The sequence below is a fragment of the Orbicella faveolata genome, unplaced genomic scaffold (genome assembly GCF_042242905.1).
Source record: "Orbicella faveolata isolate gen_17 unplaced genomic scaffold, um_ofav_v1 contig_25, whole genome shotgun sequence".
NCBI classification, from domain to species: domain Eukaryota; kingdom Metazoa; phylum Cnidaria; class Anthozoa; order Scleractinia; family Merulinidae; genus Orbicella; species Orbicella faveolata.
This window is the reverse complement of record NW_028301553.1, coordinates 27507243-27526242: the sequence shown is the minus strand read 5'-3', so window position 1 is coordinate 27526242 and position 19000 is coordinate 27507243. Positions and strand designations below refer to the sequence as shown.

The 19000-nt window shown below is 39.1% G+C and overlaps 1 protein-coding gene and 1 pseudogene across 8 annotated transcripts in view; both read right to left on the bottom strand.

Moving 5' to 3' along the window:
* The window catches only part of LOC149109723 (protein maelstrom homolog), a 43540-nt pseudogene extending 25257 nt beyond the window's left edge, over positions 1–18283 (bottom strand). The window contains exon 1 of the transcript XR_016208554.1: positions 18173–18283. The product of XR_016208554.1 is annotated as a protein maelstrom homolog (transcript). The remainder of the gene's footprint in view (positions 1–18172) is intronic.
* LOC110062436 (uncharacterized) overlaps positions 1–19000 on the bottom strand; it is an 88721-nt gene that overhangs the window by 8001 nt on the left and 61720 nt on the right. For 3 of the 7 annotated variants that reach the window (XR_016208552.1, XM_089294011.1, XM_089294009.1), the window contains exons 2-16: positions 15029–15111; positions 14109–14183; positions 12960–13034; positions 12040–12696; positions 8364–8426; positions 8036–8128; positions 6164–6262; positions 5643–5732; positions 5150–5242; positions 4760–4858; positions 4240–4329; positions 3600–3713; positions 2937–3005; positions 1314–1403; positions 628–741 (exon numbers count right to left, since the gene is read on the bottom strand). Coding sequence is in view for 6 of the 7 variants with exons in the window: in XM_089294011.1 (XP_089150137.1) it covers positions 628–741; positions 1314–1403; positions 2937–3005; positions 3600–3713; positions 4240–4329; positions 4760–4858; positions 5150–5242; positions 5643–5732; positions 6164–6262; positions 8036–8128; positions 8364–8426; positions 12040–12676 (1651 nt within the window). In the remaining variant the exon portion in view is untranslated. Of the gene's footprint in view, positions 1–627; positions 742–1313; positions 1404–2936; positions 3006–3599; positions 3714–4239; positions 4330–4759; positions 4859–5149; positions 5243–5642; positions 5733–6163; positions 6263–8035; positions 8129–8363; positions 8427–12039; positions 12697–12959; positions 13035–14108; positions 14184–15028; positions 15112–15239; positions 15317–15704; positions 15744–17178; positions 17276–19000 lie in introns of those variants that run through there. The other 4 variants (XM_089294012.1, XM_089294013.1, XM_089294014.1 and 1 more) reach the window with 4 other exon arrangements.

Sequence of the window (19000 nt, the reverse complement as noted above, 5' to 3'; positions counted from 1 at the left end):
CTGATTTCACAAATTGAGGTTCTAGTTTTCGCGGAGAAAGAGCAGAATATTGCCAGTTTCAGTTGAAAATCTTAGGTCACCTTCACTATAAAGAACAGTGCAACACAGCCTTAATTTGCAAAATAAAGAGCGAAACTTTTAAGACTTTTAACCTTTTGTCGTTTCGCACTTTTAAGACCGTTTTTTCTTTTGTCGATTCGCACCAAACGTTAGGAAGTCTTTCAAGCCTCCTGACATTTTTATATGCATATATATGAAAATAATTTGGTAAAACGAAAACCGAAAAGCAGAAGATAGAAGATCTTTTATAATTCAAAGAAATTTCTGTCACAACAACAGTTTTTAGTTTTGACTTACTTCAGGGCGATGGTGATACCAAAACAAACAACTAGTGTCACTGGTCAGGTAACATTTTCTATAAGCAGATTGATAACCACCCCGTCCCAAAAAACCAGCAAAACAGTGGGGCTCATAAGTGTAATATAGAACCAAAGCGATAACTCGAATAACTTAATGCATCCTTTATCCTCTTAATAGAAAGTTACACATACACAACCCTGAGCCAAACGAGAACCACAACAGCTGTCCAATTGTCTGCCCCGCTCCCGTTAAAAAAGTAGATCTTACCTTCCATCTTCTGTTTCTTTTCATCCAGAGGAAGTGGGTTCATTAAAGTGTCCAACTTTTCTTTGATGTCTGCAATTTCCTCTTTCAACTGCTCAAGGTTGTCTCCGCTGTTTCCTAAGAATAAACATGCAGTCTTTTAAACCTTAATTCACACTTTTATGTAACCAGCAACATATTCCTCGGTGTTATTTTATTCAAAGAGTAGTTTGTATAGTTACAATACACGTTATAAATATCACAATCTAAAATATAATTTGCGACAACTACTGTTTTATTTAAATTTAAACAAATACCACGCCATGAAATGACGATATGACGCAAATAGCAGTGACACAGGAAACAAAGGACTAAGGTTGAGTTGTCACTTTCTTTTTCCTACTGGTGTATTTCCTAGTTTTTTTAATGGTACGGTAATAAATCAGAGTTGGGGGGAAAATTAAGACGGACGTTGATTTGGATAATAGATAATTTCTTTCCGCACGTTAGATCGAAGGCATCAATCACGCAGCAAATGATAGAACCTGGCATATATGGGTAAGAATATCGGTTTCCCATCTTGAGTAGACATACGTGTTATCACTTCATTTTTCTTTCATTCCAACAAAAGAGCTCCGTACAGTTCTACACATTATCAACTTGTTTCCCTTTTTCGAGGGGTTCAATAAAACGCCATATAAAATCTATACCTTCTTCTCCTGATGTCACTTGACTTTTCAGCTTTTCACTGATGGTTCGTTTGTCCGTTGCCATCTCTTTGAAATCATCTCTCGTATTGTCTGAGAATAAAGCGTTGTACATTAGCTTGAGTTGAAATACAATCAAGTCAATCCAGGATGTCTTCTGTCGGTAACGGTAGTTTAACGGTAGATTGTTGTATAGCCGTCTCGGTACACTGTTATGCCAGTAGAAGTGGAATACTGGTGAACGGTGATTTCACATCAAAAGATACAAGTTTGTAGTCGTCAGGTATCTGTACTGTCTTAATAGCGTCAATTAAGTTCTCCGTAGATTGGAGTTTGCGTCTTGATTTGTCAGTAAGGGGTTGCAGTATGGTCGTCAAGTACTTAGACAGTTGATACGTAGGGGACCCACAGAATGACACGATAGGTCGCATAGGTATACCATGTTTGTGCAGTTTCGGTAGTCCGTAAAGTTTCGGTAGTTCTGGTACTGAGCACCTCAGTCGATAGTAGCGTCGAGTGTCAATAGCGTCAGTCTTTTTAAGCGTAAGTATTTTTCTGTTAAGTTTACGTTGAAGTGCTGGCGTCGGGTCGCGTTTAAGTTGTTCGTAAGTTTGTTTGTCGTCGACAAGTGTTTAATTTTTATTTTTAGATTTTATTACCATTTTAATGTTTCAGAGTTGGCGTGATGCACTCTAGATGTTGCCGTCCATTTTGTCGAAGTAGTCAGCCTTCTCCATAACAACAGTGACACGTCCTTTGTCGGCTAGTAGTATAACAATGTTGGTGTCGTTTTGCATTCGTTTCAGTGCTTGTTGTTCGTCTTTTGTCAAATTATTCTCAGGTAGAGAGGTTGATTGCACCGTGGAAGCAGTTCTGCTTCTGAGTCATGTTTCACCAAGACAATCAGAATGGAGCTTAAGTACAGCACGATCTTGTCTTCATGTCACGAAAGATCACGAAACATGTAAATAAAGCGGGTAATAGAGAGTCCACCAAAACTAGTGCCGGTGGAGTGAGTCATTGACAGAAAATCAGCCCTGATAATCGTTCAGAGCAGACAAATTCCTTCATAAGCCCATGAAATACCTTCATCTACACAACATTGCAATAACAATTATAAAACTTGCTAAAAGTTGAGTTTAAGCCAAATTATTTCCTTTAAATTCACTTTCGTCAGAAATGTGTCTCTTGCTAGCCTGTATCACAGCCTCCCTCTCCGAAAGACAGAGGGCGGCTGTGACACAGTGACCTTCATCGTCGGTCTCTCATCGTCGGTCTCTCTTTGTGCTACCAAAGTGTCTAACTTCTCACTCATGTTCGCTATCTCACTTTTCATCTGTTGAAGTTTGTCTGAAAATTAAAATCAGCTTTCGCTATCACTGCCATAGTTATGTCAAAATATAGATAGACAAATATCGACGTTGGAAATTATCAAATTTCTCCCAGTTTGAACAAGCAGTAACTACCAACATTAGTTGCTAAACTGTCATCCCGTTGCTTTTTCCGTTTGTTTATTAATGTATTAGTCGCTGTTCACCGCTTAAGTTACGGAAGAACCCGCTATTTTTTTATTGCCTAGTGATAGAATCTCTATACGTCCAAATATCTCAGTTGACGTCTACTGACCTTCATCTAGGAGTGATCCCAACTTTTTCACTTGATTTCTCATTTGCTCAAGTGTCTCTTTGAGGTTTTCTGCGGTGGAACATAAGTCAATTTTAGTTTCAAGCTTATACAAGGTGCTCTTTGCACTCACGTTCAGTTAAACCATAACTTTATTTTTTCGTTTCTTCTACCACAACAACAGCTTTTAGTTTTGACTTATTTCAGGGCGATGGTCATACCAAAAATAAAATAACTACTGTCATTGGTCAGGTAACATTTTCTATAAGCAGATTGATAACCACTTTGTCCCAAAAAAAAAAAAAAAAAACCAGCAAAACAGTGGGGCTCATAAGCGTAATATAGAACCAAGGCGATAACTTGAATAACTTAATGAGTCCTTTATCCTCTTAATAGTAAGTTACACCTATACGCAACCCTACCATTTTGAAGATTTTGTGGCGGTTTCGGCTTAGAATATGTTTTCAATTTATTCACTACAGCAGCAGACCATTTACTTTGTTTCATCTATAGCTCATCATTCGCCGAAACAGATAACTACCGTTGATCCGGTTTAATTTCTCGTGACTCAAAGAAGGTAAAATACGTAATAGTATCTTAACCGAACGAGACCCACAACAGCTGTTCAATTGTCCGCCACGCTCCCGCTAAAAAAGTAGTCCTTACCTTCCATCTTCTGTTTCTTTTCTTCCAGAGGAAGTCGGTTCATTAAAGTGTCCAACTTTTCTTTGATGTCTGCAATTTCCTCTTTCATCTGCTCAAGGTTGTCTCTGCTGTTTCCTTAAAATAAACATTTAGTCTTTTTAAACCTTAATTCACACTTTTATGTAACCAGCAACATATTCCTGGGTGCTTTTTTTTTGTATTCAAAGAGTGGTTTGTATAGTTACAATACGCGTTATAAATATCATAATCTAAAATATAATTTGCTGGCAACTACTGTTTTATAAAAACGTTAACAAATACCACGTCACGAAATGACGTTTTGACGCAAATAGAAGTCACACAGGAAACAACGGACTTCGATTAAGGAGTCACTTTCTTTTCCTAATTCTCAGGTTTTTTTAAAGGTGCAGTGATAAACCAGAGTTTGGAAAAAATTAAGACGGACGTTGATTTGGAGAATTGATAATTTCATCACATGCGTTAAATCTAAGGCATCAATCACCCCCAGCAAATGATACAACCTGGAACAACAAAACAGATCCATACAGTTCTGTACATTATCAATTTATTTCACTTTTGCCCGTAGATAGCCTATTTTGTAGGGTCCAATAAAATCGCCATAAACATATGAAATCTATACCTTCTTCTCCTGATGTCATTTGACTTTTCAACTTTTCACTGATGGTTCGTATTTCCCTTTTCATCTCCTTGAAATCATCTCTCGTTTTGTCTGAGAATAAAGCGTTGTGCATTAGTTTGAGTTGAAGTACAATAAAGTCAATCCATAGAAACAAGAGAGTCATGCTTTACCAAGACAACCTAATTCAGCACATTCTTGTCCTCATGTCACGAAACATGTAAATAAAACGAGGAAAAAGGGCCCGCCAAAACGAGCACTGGCGGAGTAACTGAGGGACAGATCATGAGCCTTTATGATCTTTCAGAGTAGCCAAATATACAATTTTTGGGTAATGTGAAATCATAATTCTAATTTAAAGAACTTCGCCAACACAACATTTTCAAAAACAATTTAAAAGACTGACTCACAACTGAGTATAAGATAATGACTGCATAAGATCATTCAGTTCTTTTTTCACTATCGTCAAAATGTTTCTTTTGCTAGATCAGCTTAACTGTATCAGTTTTTATTTAGAACTGACCTTCATCGTCAGTCTGTCTTTGTGCCATCAAAGTGTCTAACTTCTCACTCATGTTCGCTATCTCACTTTTCATCTGTTGAAAGTCGTTTCTGGATTTGTCTGAAAATGAAAATTGACATCAGTTTTCGTTCATTAGTGCGCAGATGTTAACTTTATAATCATGCATTCGCTATTACTGTCATATCAAACTATAGCCCGGCAAATATTAACGTTTGGTAATCATCAAATTTCTGCCAGTTTGACCATGCAATAATTACTAACACTTGTTTCTAAACAGTCTTCCTTCATTTTTCGCAGTTGTTTATTAATGTATCAGTTGAGGTGCAGTATAACTTTTTTTTGACTAGAGATGGAACCTCTGTACCTTTAAATATCTCAAAGTCTACTGACCTTCATCTTGGCTTGATCCCCTCAAGGAGTCTAACTTTTCCCTGACGTTTTTCACTTGTTTTCCCATTTGCCGGGGTGTTTCTTTGAGCTTTTCTGCGGCGAAACAAAACTTAGCACTTCAGTTTTAGCTTAAGCTTAGACAGGTTGCTCTTTGCGCTCACTTTCAGTTTAATCAGTATCTGTTTTCGTTACCTTTGTTTTTCAGATGCTTAATTATACAAATCGTAGGTTGATTTGTGTAATTAATAATTTCTTCCCATATGTTAGACAGAAGGCATCTATCACCCTTAGCAAATGATAGAACTTGGCATATATGGGTAAGAATTTTGGTTTCTCATCTTGAGTAAATATACGTGTAAATTATTACTTTTTTGCTTCATTCCAGCAAAAACGCTCCATCCAGTTCTCTACATTATCATCTTATTTCACTTTTGCTCATAGATAACCTATTTTGCAGGTCGCAATAAAATCGCCACAAACATTAGATTTATACCTTCTTCTCCTGATGCCATTTGACTTTTCAACTTTTCACTGATGGTTCGTATGTCCCTTGCCATCTCCTTTAAATCATCTCTCGTTTTGTCTGAGAATAACACGTTGAACATTAGTTTGAGAGGAAGAACAATCAAGTCAATCCATAAGAGTCATGTTTTACCTAGTTCTGTACAGCACATTCTTGTCATCATGTCACCAAACGTGTAAGTAAAGTGAGTTAAGAGAGCCCGCGTAAACGAGCACTGGCGGAGTAAGTGAGGGACAGAAAATGAGCCTTTATGATCTCTCAGAGCATACAAATATTCAGTATTTGGGTAATGTACAGTCATGATTTCTAATTTAAAGACCTTCACCTAAACAAATTTGTCAATAACAGTTTAAAAACTCACTCACAGCTGAGTATAAGATAATGACCACATGAAACCATTTAGTTCTTTTTACTTTCGTCAAAATGTGTTGGATAAGCTGTTTTTTCTTTTACTGTGCAAAACCTGTAATCAGTTTTTATTTAGAACTGACCTTCATCCTCGCTCTCTCTTTGTGCCATCGCAGTGTCTAACTTGTCACTGATGTCCCCTATCATACTTTTCATCTGTTGAAGGTCGTTTCTAGTTTTTTCTGTGGATCAAAATTGACATCGATCTTCAACCATTAAGTGCGCACTGATGTTAACTTTATGATCGTTATCACTGTCAAAGTTTTAGCAAACTATAGCTCGAAAAATAGCGATGTCCTACACTGGGGGTTTACGCCCCTTAATAATTACGTCTAAGTACACTAACTCAGCTTCGGTTTTCTAGCACCCTTGTCTCGTACCCTTGAATTCCTGTCTTGATCATTTCAGTTTAAAAAAATGTGACAAAATTTCAAATTACGACATCTTATTTGATGACGTCACATACACACGGTCTATGAAGTTTATAACTTCATACGACAAAATACATCATTCGAACGCTAATGACTAGTGGAATAATGTACTGAAAACCGTTTCTCACTATGATAAATATATTTTTATTTATAGCAATTTAAATATGCTTCAGTCCCCACCCCCCCTCCTGGAGCTATATTGTTTCATCAAAATCAAGCCTATTGGTTTCTCCAGTTTTCATTGAAAAATGCTACAGATTTGGTAAAATAAAGAACTTAGTGTCCCTAAAAATCGTGCCGTTTTGGATTTTTTGTTTTTGCTTGTAAGCGATAGTGTGATCTCTTAAATAATCGATGATCTTTGAAACTTAAATGGTCATATCTCCTTTAATAATTAAGATATCAACAAAAGGTTTTCAGTTCTCAACTACATGTACTCTTGTTTCTATCTTGCGAAAACAGTAAAGAATGTTGGAATTTACAAGTTTTAAATTAAGAGTGTGATGTGACGTCATCGTTTATGATGTCATCATCTGACATGTGCTGTAAATTTTGTTGTGAAAAAAGTTGGACTTCTGTCCACTATTTACTTTCCAAGTCTGGTGACGGTGTGTTAAAAAAAGCGTGTCAAGGACATTAAATGCTCAGTATGTTCAGGAATTATCAAATTTCTGCCAGTTTGAACATGCAATAATTACCAGCATTGGTTTCTAAACAGTCATCCCATTATTTTTTCTATTTGTTCATTAATGTATTAGTTGAGTTTGACTGCTTAAGTTGCAGGAGAACTTTTTTGTTGACTGTTGAGATGGAACCGCTGTATGTAAACAATAATATGCTGGGAAATTCGTCTGCGAACATTATCTGTTCCGAGAAGCGAACAGTTTTCCAAGAACGCAGCTCGACGAAAACTGTGAGCTTTGAGGAACGGATAATGTCCAGGGACAAATATACGAGCTTATAATTTCGCTCGGGTGCAATTGATCTAAACGTGTCATTTGACCAAAAACTGGGGAATATTCGAGTGATATTCCCCAATTTTCAAAACTGCGTGTCTTACGAAAAAGATCTGAAGGATAATAAACACAATAGCGTCCATTTAGCATGAAAATATATAAAAAATAGCCTCCATTTGACGCAAAAATATGCTGGGATATCTGTCTGCGGACATTATCTGTTCCTGGAAGTGAACAGTTTTCCTGAGTGTAGAGTGTAGCTCGAGGAAAACTGTGAGTTTTGAGGAACAGATGACATCCAAGCGAAAATATTTGATGGATTATAAGCTCGCATATATGTCCTTGGACATTATCTGTTCCTCGAAGCTTCTCGAGGAACAGATAAGCTTCTCAAGCTTCTCAGAAACAGAAGCGTCTCTATTTGTTTTTCAGATGGAAGCTATTGTTTATATATTTTCGAGCCAAATGGAGAGGTGATGCATGTGGACTAATTGCGCGCGAGCCAAACTATTTGATGGATTATAATAAACTTCAAATATAAACTTTAAAAATCGTAACGTCTACTGACCTTCATCTTGGCTTGATTCCTTTAAGGAGTCTAACTTTTCACTGACATTTTTCACTTGATTTCCCATTTGTTCGAGTGTCTCTTTGAGGTTTTCTGAGGGGAAGCAAAAGTCAGCACGTCAGCTTTACTCATAGAAAACTCGGGCAAGCAGTGTTTTCAAACTAATACTGCAGTTTTGTCGCCTTCTGTTACAAGGGAATAACGGAAATATATTTGCCTAGAACGTTTACTGATTTTTTTTCGTCAATGTCTCTCTTTTACTTTTCAAAACATTTGTGTTGTAGATTGAGTATTTGAAGTATGTTGGTTGAGAATGTTTGACACATACCTTCCACCTGTCCGAGTTTATCCTTGATGCTGCCTTTTTCTTCCTTCACCTGCTTAAGCACCTCTTTATGAAAAACGAAAACATTAATTAATGAGGCAACTCATCAACTTTTGATCGAATGTATTTACCAGGGATGCACATTTTCCCTGGTCTGGGTCCAATCAGAATGGTAAGCCCTATGAGCATTTACCGTGCTCTAATTTCACCTCTAGCCAATAAGAAGCCTTGTCTGCAACTTCTGTTATGATATCCTACAATATCAAGTTACTGATCTGATATTGCGAGATTCTTGGCCAAATGTGGCCAAGAATCTGCAATGCTTACAATCTACAATGCTTAATCATACCTTTTCCAGTGACACACTTCAGGGAGCAAGTTTGATTGGTCTCGTCAAGGTTATAGTGTGGCTCAACTTTATCTCGCCAAAATACAAACTACGGCTTGACCAAACTTGCCTGATATCCCCCTCAGCATAGCAAAATTGTAAGCGTAGTATCTTACCATTAGGACTGGGCTCTAGGTCCACTGCATGCTGGGGCCATTCAGGCCCGGTTACCGATGTTGTTTAAAAATTCTCAGCCAGCATGGCAGCCATAGTCTATTATACTGGCGACGAGGATAAAAAGAAAAATGCCTGACAAACCCGAAACCAGCCATGAAGGATTGTCTGGAATTCTGTCTAGCGTACGAGCAAGCAAGGGAGCCTTGAGTTTGAGTGGTGAACCAGGGCAATGCAAAAAGAAAGATCGTTTTGTATGAGCCACTTGATGGATGGCAGTCACTAATGACGACAAGCTAAGCTTACTGCTATTAGTCGGCAGAGAAGAGTTACAGAAGCTGCTCCAAACAGTGCACCAAGTGCGGAAATGAGGCACATGTCAACAAGAATTCATGCACAGCTACAGGTAGGAGATAACTTAAGTGTGGACGTCTGAATTACTTCAACCGAGTGAGGAACAGTGCTGCTAACGACGTGAAAAGCAAGTGAAGCAACGCAGTGGAGCTTGAGCAGGAGCCAAGTGCACACCTGGTGTCTCAAACATGTATTGCAACTATGGCACAAGCAAGGACTCACGCTTAGCTTGAGGAAGAGCAGGCTTAACCTCCGAGCTTTGAAGTTTTTTGAAAAGGTGTTTTAAAGCGAAGGCATATCGGCAGACCCAGAAAAGGTGGTAGCCCTAAAGGCAGCAGGACCCATGCAGTCAGCGGCGAAGGTAAGCCCCTTCGTATTCTTTGCTGGAGCAAACACTGACTTCATGGAGCTGCTCAAGGATAATATCCAGTGGACACCAGAGAGTCAAAGGTAATTTGAACGGGTCCAGAAAATGCTAATGGGTGACACGGTGATGGCAAAGAAAAAGACAAGGATAGAGCTGAAGACCGATACAGGTAGAATGGTACAGGTACAGGTACCGCTACCGGTAATGGTACAGGTAGAATGGCAGCCACCATAAAGCCATACGATCTGGAGGCCAAGCAATGGTGACCAGTCACTCATCGCTCACGAGCATTTACAGACACTGAAAGCAGATACTCACAGCTAGAGAAAGAGGCCAAGACTGTGGAGTGGGGTATCTTTTCCAATCTCATGTACCTTTCTTGCATTACCGACACCTTCGCGGTTGACATGACCACAAACTGCTGGTACCGCTGCTCTCATGTTACAGAAAACTGCACCACTCCCTATAGAGAGCATGTGGGTCAACCTTAACTATGTACCTGGAGAGAAGGAGGAATCAGAGAACAATGAAGTAGATTACTACTCACTTCATCCAGAGCCACTGGCTGCGCAAGAGAGCCAGGCCAGCAAGAACCAAGCAAAACTTGAGTTAAGAGAGACCGTGGAAGAGTTTCAGAAGGATATCATGGCTATTGTGAAGTCAGCAGTACCTGAAGTAGTCACCTGGCAGGAGCTGCTAGAGGAAACACACCCAGACACACCTTTTAGACATAAAGGGAGCCATAGGTAGAGGATACTTTACAAAACTGATCAGTACGAATAAATATCAGCATACGATAGCGTTCAGCTTTCATCGTTGTCCTTTGTAGCGCTCAACATGGCAAATCCTGCAAATGTCTAGCTTACATTTTACAAAGCTCACTACCAAGATGGCGGGAAAGAGAAAACAATGTCACGTGACTTGTAGCAGTTGTGCCCAGTCCATCCCAAGCGCGCGAAACACGAAATACCAAGTAGTGACTGAGTCACAGGAGCGAGAGCCGTTGCGCATGACATCCCTGCCCAGTGAGCCCTGGAAAGATGTTGCTGTGGTGATGTTGCCTCGGTCATACTTGAGAGTATCTGCTGGTTAAAGTGTGTAAGCAGTCTAGATGAGCAGAAGTAGAATTTATCACCTCTACGAGTGCCAGGGCAGTGATTGCAAAGGCGGATTAAACCTTCGCCTCGCTGAGCATACCAGTGTCAGTAAGCAGCAGCAGATAGACCCCTTCAATGGCAAGGACTTCGGCGACTTAATCGAGTATTTGGGCTTTCGCCATGAGTGAGAGATGACACTGAAACGGCAAGCCAATGCAGAGGCCGAGCAGTTCATAAGAATACTGAAGAAAGTCTACAAAGAAAGCAAGTTGACGGTGTCGAATTTTAAGCAGGAAGTATACAGATTTCTTCATGCCTACATAGGTACTCCACACTGCACCACCAAGATTGCTTCGACAGATCTGATGTACCCCAGTCACAAGTTTCCTACTGGAGTAACCCCTCGTGAACATGACTTTGAAGAACTGTACCTGGGAGATTTTGAGAAGAGAATGTTAATGAACGGTTATAGAAGACAACAAGAAGTATGTCAAAACTTCTAACATACAGGTAGGAGACTCTGTGCTATTCTGAAGAGAGACAGTCAGTAAGGCCACACCGTATCAGGCAGAACCATTAATTGTGCGATACAGGAAGGGCACCAGGATGGTAGCCAAAGACCCAATGGCAGCTTCTTCATGAGGACCACGGCTCGCTTTAAGAAAGTCCAATTCAAATCGGTGGAAGAAGCAAAAAGTGGCTCAGTTCAGAATGGCCAATGGAGTCTGTCAGTGAAGCACTACAAAGCAGCAGAGAGGACAGGTCATCTGGTTCAGAGCAGACTGACAGAACTACAACAGAGGTGGCAGCCAGTGAGTCCATCCCCGCAGATGCTGTATCGCCGGCAGGTTGCAAGAAGGGGAACTAAGAAAGAGCGAGAGACACCAAAGACACAGGGGTATATTTAAAGGAAAAGTTTCGGACTTTCAGCTTTTAGTGCTGAAGTTAGCTAATAGTTGCCAAGCTAGGAAGGACTCTGGACGTTGCGTCTGCGTTGTCTTGTTGCATCTGTATGCCACCCCATAGGGCTACCTGTAAGCAGGGGAGGAATGCAGTATTGTACCGTTAGGTCTGCGCTCTAGGCCCACTGCATGCTGAGGTCATGCAGGTCCGGTTTCCATGGTTGTTTAAGTTGTCAGCCAGCATGGCAGCCATAGTCTATTAAAGTAAGGTTAACTATGAAAAAACATGAGGTAAGGTTTGCTTTCTAAGCAACTGGCCAGGCTCATGCCTCACCTCTCCACAGTTCAGGATAAAAATCATTGTTCCCGCTAATTGTAACATAGAGCTGTCGAAACATTTTTTTTGTTTTGATATTTTTCCTCCTGTCAGAATTTAGGCTAATTATTTCTTACATACCTTCCATCTCTTCCAGTTTTTCTTTGATGCTGTCTTCATCTCTCTTCCATTCCTTCAGCCGCTTTCTGTAGTGCTCTTCAGTGTCAGGATCCATGCACTCATTCTTGAGCTTATTAATAGCGGCTCCATAACTCGCTCCTCCCAGTGCCATAAGCGCGTTACTGATATCCGACCACTTACTGTTGAATGTTGCATCGTCTACAGAAGCTTGGCTAGCATGGCCGTACACAGTATTTCGGTAGTACTTCACCCTGGCTATGTTGGCTTCAGTACTCGTGTCTGCAGCAGTAGGAACATTGTCCCAGCCAGTGACGGGCGGAGTCAAATGACAGATATTCCTCAGCAGCACCATTAATAACGTGATATCAAACCTTGCTGATGAAACAGATGAAGGGATAGTAGGGTACAACTCCCCCCATTGACTAGCATTGAGGATTCGTTTCTTTCTAAGCGACTGTAGCGTGCCATGTTCTGGGGTACCGGGTGCCAATACAAGATGCAGTCCAGCTGGAGGGTGAATGCTATCAAATGTGTCCCTCAAGGCCTGGGATCCAACATCCACCAGAAGACGACACAACCGAGCATAGTTGGTCGTCTTCTTAGTGGATGCAACTGACGGTGCAGGAGCAGAAGCCATTGACTGGCGAACAGATAAACCTACGAAAAAAGTTTATTTATGTCATTACATGGATTGTATAGATTAGTCGCTGCTGGTTTCTCCTATAACTTAATAATGTCATAACTAGTTTTGACGAAATTGTCTTTGCCTGTCAGTGTTGTTGTGGTTTATATCACCGAATTGATCTCATGTTGGTTTGAACAAAAGGAGCTATAGGCTTATCAAATAAAGAACAAAACTATGGGAAATTACTGACTGTAAGTTACTGATTTTATTTATGTAACAAGAGAATGCTGCCTACCTTAATTCAAGAAGATTTCTCAGTTCTTGATACCCAGGATATCTAATTGCTGGCTGGCAATCTGTATCATGAACACTGCCGATGGGAAGCATTACATCATAAAATTAGTAACATGCAATGTCAATCCAGCGGAAAGAGAAGAAACAAAATTGATGCAAATTGATAGTACAACAGACTGAAAATGATCCTTTCAAATGCTGAAAAAGTCTAATTATTCTGTAATTAAAAATAACTTGAATTGAGAATTTTCCTTTATAAGGAAGTTTGTCGGAAACTCTTCAACACTCGCAGAAATTTTCTGAGGCTAAAGAAAGAGAATCTTTCAAGTGCATGTCTTATTACAGTGGAACCTCCATATAACGAAGGGCCAAGGGACTGGCAAAAAATGTTCGCCATGACGAGGTTTAATTGTATCGAGGTTCTTTTGTACACACGCGCTACTCTAAAGAATTGCAAGTAATGAAGTGTAACCAGTTCTGTTTGTGTAGACTACGGCATTCAGTTGTGAATTATTGTAAATTTAGTCTTTTAGAGCGTGGAAAACAATTATTTCATGTGTATGCAATAATTCATGATGGTCGACACGTCAGTTTTGTAGTATTATGGTCTACTATATGGGTGAAAAGTAAAATCAAACGCTGAATTGTGCGTAATTCGTTTAAAGTCTGTTTTGATTCCCGTGAACCGTGAATTTTAGATTTGAATTCCCGTGAACCGTGCGCGATACCCCCCTTTCCGACCCTCTTTATTATGAAGATGGGTTTAAGACAAACCCAAAGATTCAACAGTTGTTTTGCAAACAGCCATGACAAGAATGTAGGGCTTAAGTGAATACCGACTGGTTGAGCCTGATCATTACTGATACATGACCGGTAAATATCTAAAAAAACTCTAGCTAATTTTCTTCTCCGTCCTGGTACAATTTCGTTATGGCATTTTGCAAGTTACTCTTTTGAACATAAAGAAAGTCACAGACTAACAAAAAAACAATCGTACGCTGCAGTAAATGAAGTATGAAGTATTCAACAAATTGAGTAAAACAAGGAAGCAAGCAAGTTTTAGACACCGGTCATACATATACAGACAAACACTGCTAAATATAACCTTTAAATTACACAGACTAGAATGCACATATCAGAATTTTCTTGCCTTGAGGTTCTATGGTCGAGCAGTTGTTTTTTGAAAATGAGCCAGTGTCAGTCAGTCACTAAGGAGTTTAGACAACTGTAGAAAGAAACAGAATGGCTCGAAACTGACGTAACATTTACTGATTACATTTGCTTTTAGTCTAAATTGAAAACAATGAACGTATAAGTTAACCCATAAGAAAGATTTGCTTTTTCGCGCTGAGTTTATTGAACAGAAAACTTTACAACCTGAGCCAGGCATAAAGACAGCAATAATGCTAAACTTACTACTCGCTAATAAATACTGATAAGTGATTAATTGTAAATACTCCCCGGTTTAAGGAAGTTGTACCATAAACTACGACTGATTAAGAACCCGATTATAAATCACAACAGCCGATAATATATATGTCTCAATCTGTAATTAATCGAGGAACAGAGTATCTGCAAGTTTATGTGGCCCTCATCTTTTGTTGCAAGGTAAACTTTTGCGTTTACCGGTAAAAATGCAAATATAATCACGAGTTTAGGTTGATTTGATTCCGCTAAAGTTCGCTGGTAATTAAACTACTGGTTCTATCCCAAGCGATGAAATTGTTTCCTGACAAATGTTGATGAGTTTGTTTAGGATAACTGATTCATTCATGATCAATGTTTGCGAAACTTAGAAACAGGCTAGATTACACAGTCCACGACTTCCGCTTTCAGTTCTTCGAATGCGTACGTGTTTCATTATATATAATCTTGGGACTAAACTGCTCGTTATGAATAATAGTTAGCTCACAAATTATTGGATATTGAATTAAAATCTTCTCGACAATTAAACAACTGTGGAAATGAGTAAGGTTTTTCCCGTATCTGTTGCTTGTTAGCCCTACCAAATTTTGCTCGTCCCTCAAATGTGCTTATGTTTCATTATTTTATTCCACTCATCCTGCTTACCTAAAACGTTAGAGCTTTTCTTGTCGCAAGAATCAGTCACTTCGACGTATAACTGTGGCCATGAACAGGAGATTCCTACATAGCTATATAGAACGAACATTTACTTAGTAACTTATATTAGAATCCCACTGTCGTTGTGTCTGGCCTAACGGTGAATCCGTCTAGTCACTCGAACTGAATTATTCTCAGTAGCAAATGTTCTTTTCCTGACCTGAAGTCCCTTCTAGAATCAGTTCATGTCCATTTTATCCACCGATAAAATAGAAAACCGCTCCTTCAGAAGACAGGGTGTTGTCTGAACAGATCAAAGTCTGCAACGATCACGAGATCAGAAGTACTCTAGCGGAATGTATAGAAGGTTTCATTTTACAAAATGTTACACCACCCCAAACAACCAAACACGATTGGCTAACTCATGCGGCGGGTTCGGAATTGGATCAATTTGCTGACACCTTTTAAATCAAATTTTAATACTTAGAAATCTTAATAGAATAATGAGCGGTTACGTGGAAACACGAGGAAAGAGAAAAACTATGAGTCCTCGGCAACAAAGCATCGCTCGTGCCTCTCCAGCACATGTGTACGTAATGCCTACTACCTTAAGTCTACACTAGTAACAGATTGAAAACTTCCCTTGAATTGCTTTTAGTTGTAGAAATGTTGGCAGAGTTCTTACCTTGCATAGAGGTTCTGTAGTCGTGCAGCTGTTTTTATTCTGTTGAAAATGACACAGTGTCAGTCAGCCACCAAGGAGTTTACAATTGTAGAAATAAACAAGTTGGTTCTAAAACTCAAGTATCATATAATACATTTGCTCTTGGTCAAAATTGAAAATGTTACTGTGAACAAAGCAGTAATAAGAGATCAAAAATAAGAAAGATTTGCTTTTTCGCATTGGCTTGATCGCTTTTACGCAGGAGAATATTTAATTCGATCCTTACATGCAAATTGTCTCTGCTAACATTTCAATCTAGCTTCTTTATAACTTTCACCAAGGAGAAAGCTGTCGTGCAGTGTTTACGAGTCAACGCTGATGTGTTACATTAGCCATTATGAATTTCGTCTTACTGAAAAGACAACGCAGAAACACAAACAAAAACCGGACTCGGTAAAGTTGGAGCTGGTTTCCATAAACAGTTTACTGCATGGCACTTTTGACCATAAAGACTGAATAAGAAGAACATATAAACCTGTCAGTTTGCCAGTAAATGAAGCATGTTTATAATACAACAGGGCTCGCACCGTATTTCAGAAAAAAATTTCCAGGACTTTTCCACGACTCAGATTGATTCTTCCAGGAGTCTAAAATTCGCATTAACCATTTCATTCCCAAGATCTCAATGTTAATTCTCCTTATTGTCTGCCATACATTTCATTTTATTACTTGAGTTTAACAGATTTCCAGAACTTTTCAGGACCTGAGGAGCCGTTGTACTAGGACTTTCCAGTTCTGGAAAATGCCACAATAAAATTCTAGAACTTTCCAGGTTTTCCACGACCCGTACGAACCCTGTATAAAGGTGGGCTTAATAAGAAAAACCCAAATATTCAACAGTTATGTTTAGCAAACAGGCATGATAAGAATGTAATCCATCAGTGAATATCGACTGTTTAATTAAAGCGGTTTCTTCTGATCATTACTGATAACCGGTAAATACATAAAAAACGCTAGCTAACTGAATAATATTCTCTGTCTAGATGTATTCGTTGTGTAATGGAGTCTGTGGAAATTGGCTACAAACTCTTTCTATCGCATTTAATTTTGCAAGTTACTGTTTCAAATGCGCGTGAAAACTGCTTGTCTGTTTATATCTTTAGCGTTGAAGCTTTCCGCACTACAGTGAAGCTATTGTTTTGACTCAGTGAAACAGCTAGAACTTTTTTGAATATAAATAAAGTCACAGTGTACAGAATCAAAAAACAGGATCATGTTATTGGCCAGTAATTACAAACATACACTGCGGTAAATGAAGTGTTCGAAAGATTGGTGTCTACAACAAATTGAGAAGAGTAAGGAGGCAAAAGCTTTCTAACTTTGTTGTTTTAGACAAATACATATATTATGCAGAGAAACACTGCCGAATATAACCTTTTAATTACACAGACTAGAATGCACATACTGTATCAGATATTTTTCAAAATTTCCTTACCTCGCAGAGAGGTTCTGTGGTCATGTAGTTGTTTTTTAACTCACTTGAAAACGAGCCAGTGTCAGTCACTCAGTCACCAAGGAGTTTATACAACTGTAGAAACAAAGGGGTTGGCTCAAATCTGACGAAACAGTTATTACATTTGCTTTTAGTCAACATTGAAAGAATTGATGCTAAAAAAGCAGCAATGAGATCCAAAATTTAAACTTAAAAGTCAACCCATAAGAAAGATTTGCTTTTTCGCGCTGGGTTTATCGCAGTTGCGTCAAGAGAAACATTTAAAACTTGAGCCAGGCAAAAAGACAGCAATACTGATTACTATCAAGTAAAATGTTAAACTTACTGCTCGCTAGTATGTACTGATTACTGATTAATTGTAAATACTCCCCGATTTAGGGAACTTTGGCCATAAACTACGATAAAGAACCCTATTATAAATCACAACAGCATATCATATATGTGTCTTCAATCTGTAATTAATCTAAGAATCCAGTATCTGCCAGGCTTATGTGGCCCTCAGCTTTTGTTGTAAAGTAAACTTATGCGTTCACCGGAAAAAATGCACATGAAATCACGAGTTTAGGTTGATCTGATTTCGCTTAAGTTTGCTGGTAATAAAACTACTGATTCTACCCCTAGCGATGAAATTGTTCCCTGACAGACGCTGATGAGGTTGTTTGGAACAACTGAGTCGTTCATGATCAATGCTTGCGAAACGTAGAAACAGGCTAGATTTTCCGCTTTCAGTTCTTTGAATGCATACCTGTATCGAGGTTTATAAACTTGGGACTGAAGAGCTGGTTATGAAAGATAGCTGGGTGACAAATTAATGGATATTCAATTAAAACTATTAAACAATTAACCACGACTTCAGAAAAGAGTAAGGTTTTCTCATCTTTGTTGCTTGTTAAAGCTGCCCAATTTTGCTCGTTCCCAAAAATAATGTCTAAAATGTGCTTCCGTTTGATAATTTAATTTCACTCATCCTGCTTACCTGAAATGTTAAAGCTTCTCCTGGAACCAGAATCAGTCACTTTGACGTATGCAATCGATCAGCAGTCATCATAAATGTACCATTGTGGTCATGAACAAGAGATATATTCCTACATAGAACGAACATCTACTTAGTAACTTGAATTAGAATCCCACTGACGAGTGATTGGCAAAACAGTAATTCCGTACAGTCACGCGAACTGAATTATTCTCATTTGCAGTAGCAAAATGTCCTTTTAATAACCAGTGGCCTCGTTTAGCCTAGTGTTTTCATCTAAAGTAATATACTAACCTTCTATAATCACGTCCAGCGATACAATGGAAAACCGCTCCCCGATCCTCCCCGAGCAGAAAGCTGTTGTCTGAAAAGATCAGAGTCTGCAATGATCACGAGATCAGAAGCACTTAAGCGAAACGTTATAACCGGGACCCACGGTCCGTATAACAATCTGTCACGCTAACCTTAGATGTTTCCACGGATCAATAGTGCCGAGCTGAGAGGCTCCCCCTGTCCCCATGGGGTACTCCGGTATGGTTTTGTAGCCGGTTTGGTCTCAAATAGGGTCTGGCTTTTGCGCTCTTGTCTTAAATTGGGTGAGGTATTTTTTCGTTGATATCTTCAGCATTAATGCCTTCCGCACTACAGAGAGGCTATTGTTTTTGTTTAGTCTTGTATGGCTCACTGAAACAGCTAGAACTCTTTTGAATATAAATAAAGTCACACTTGTGAAGGATCACAATTTGACAGAATTATTTCATTGGCCAGTTACCAGCATAGCAAATCAAGTTTTCGATGAATTGTGAATTCTCCAACAAATTGTCAAAAGGA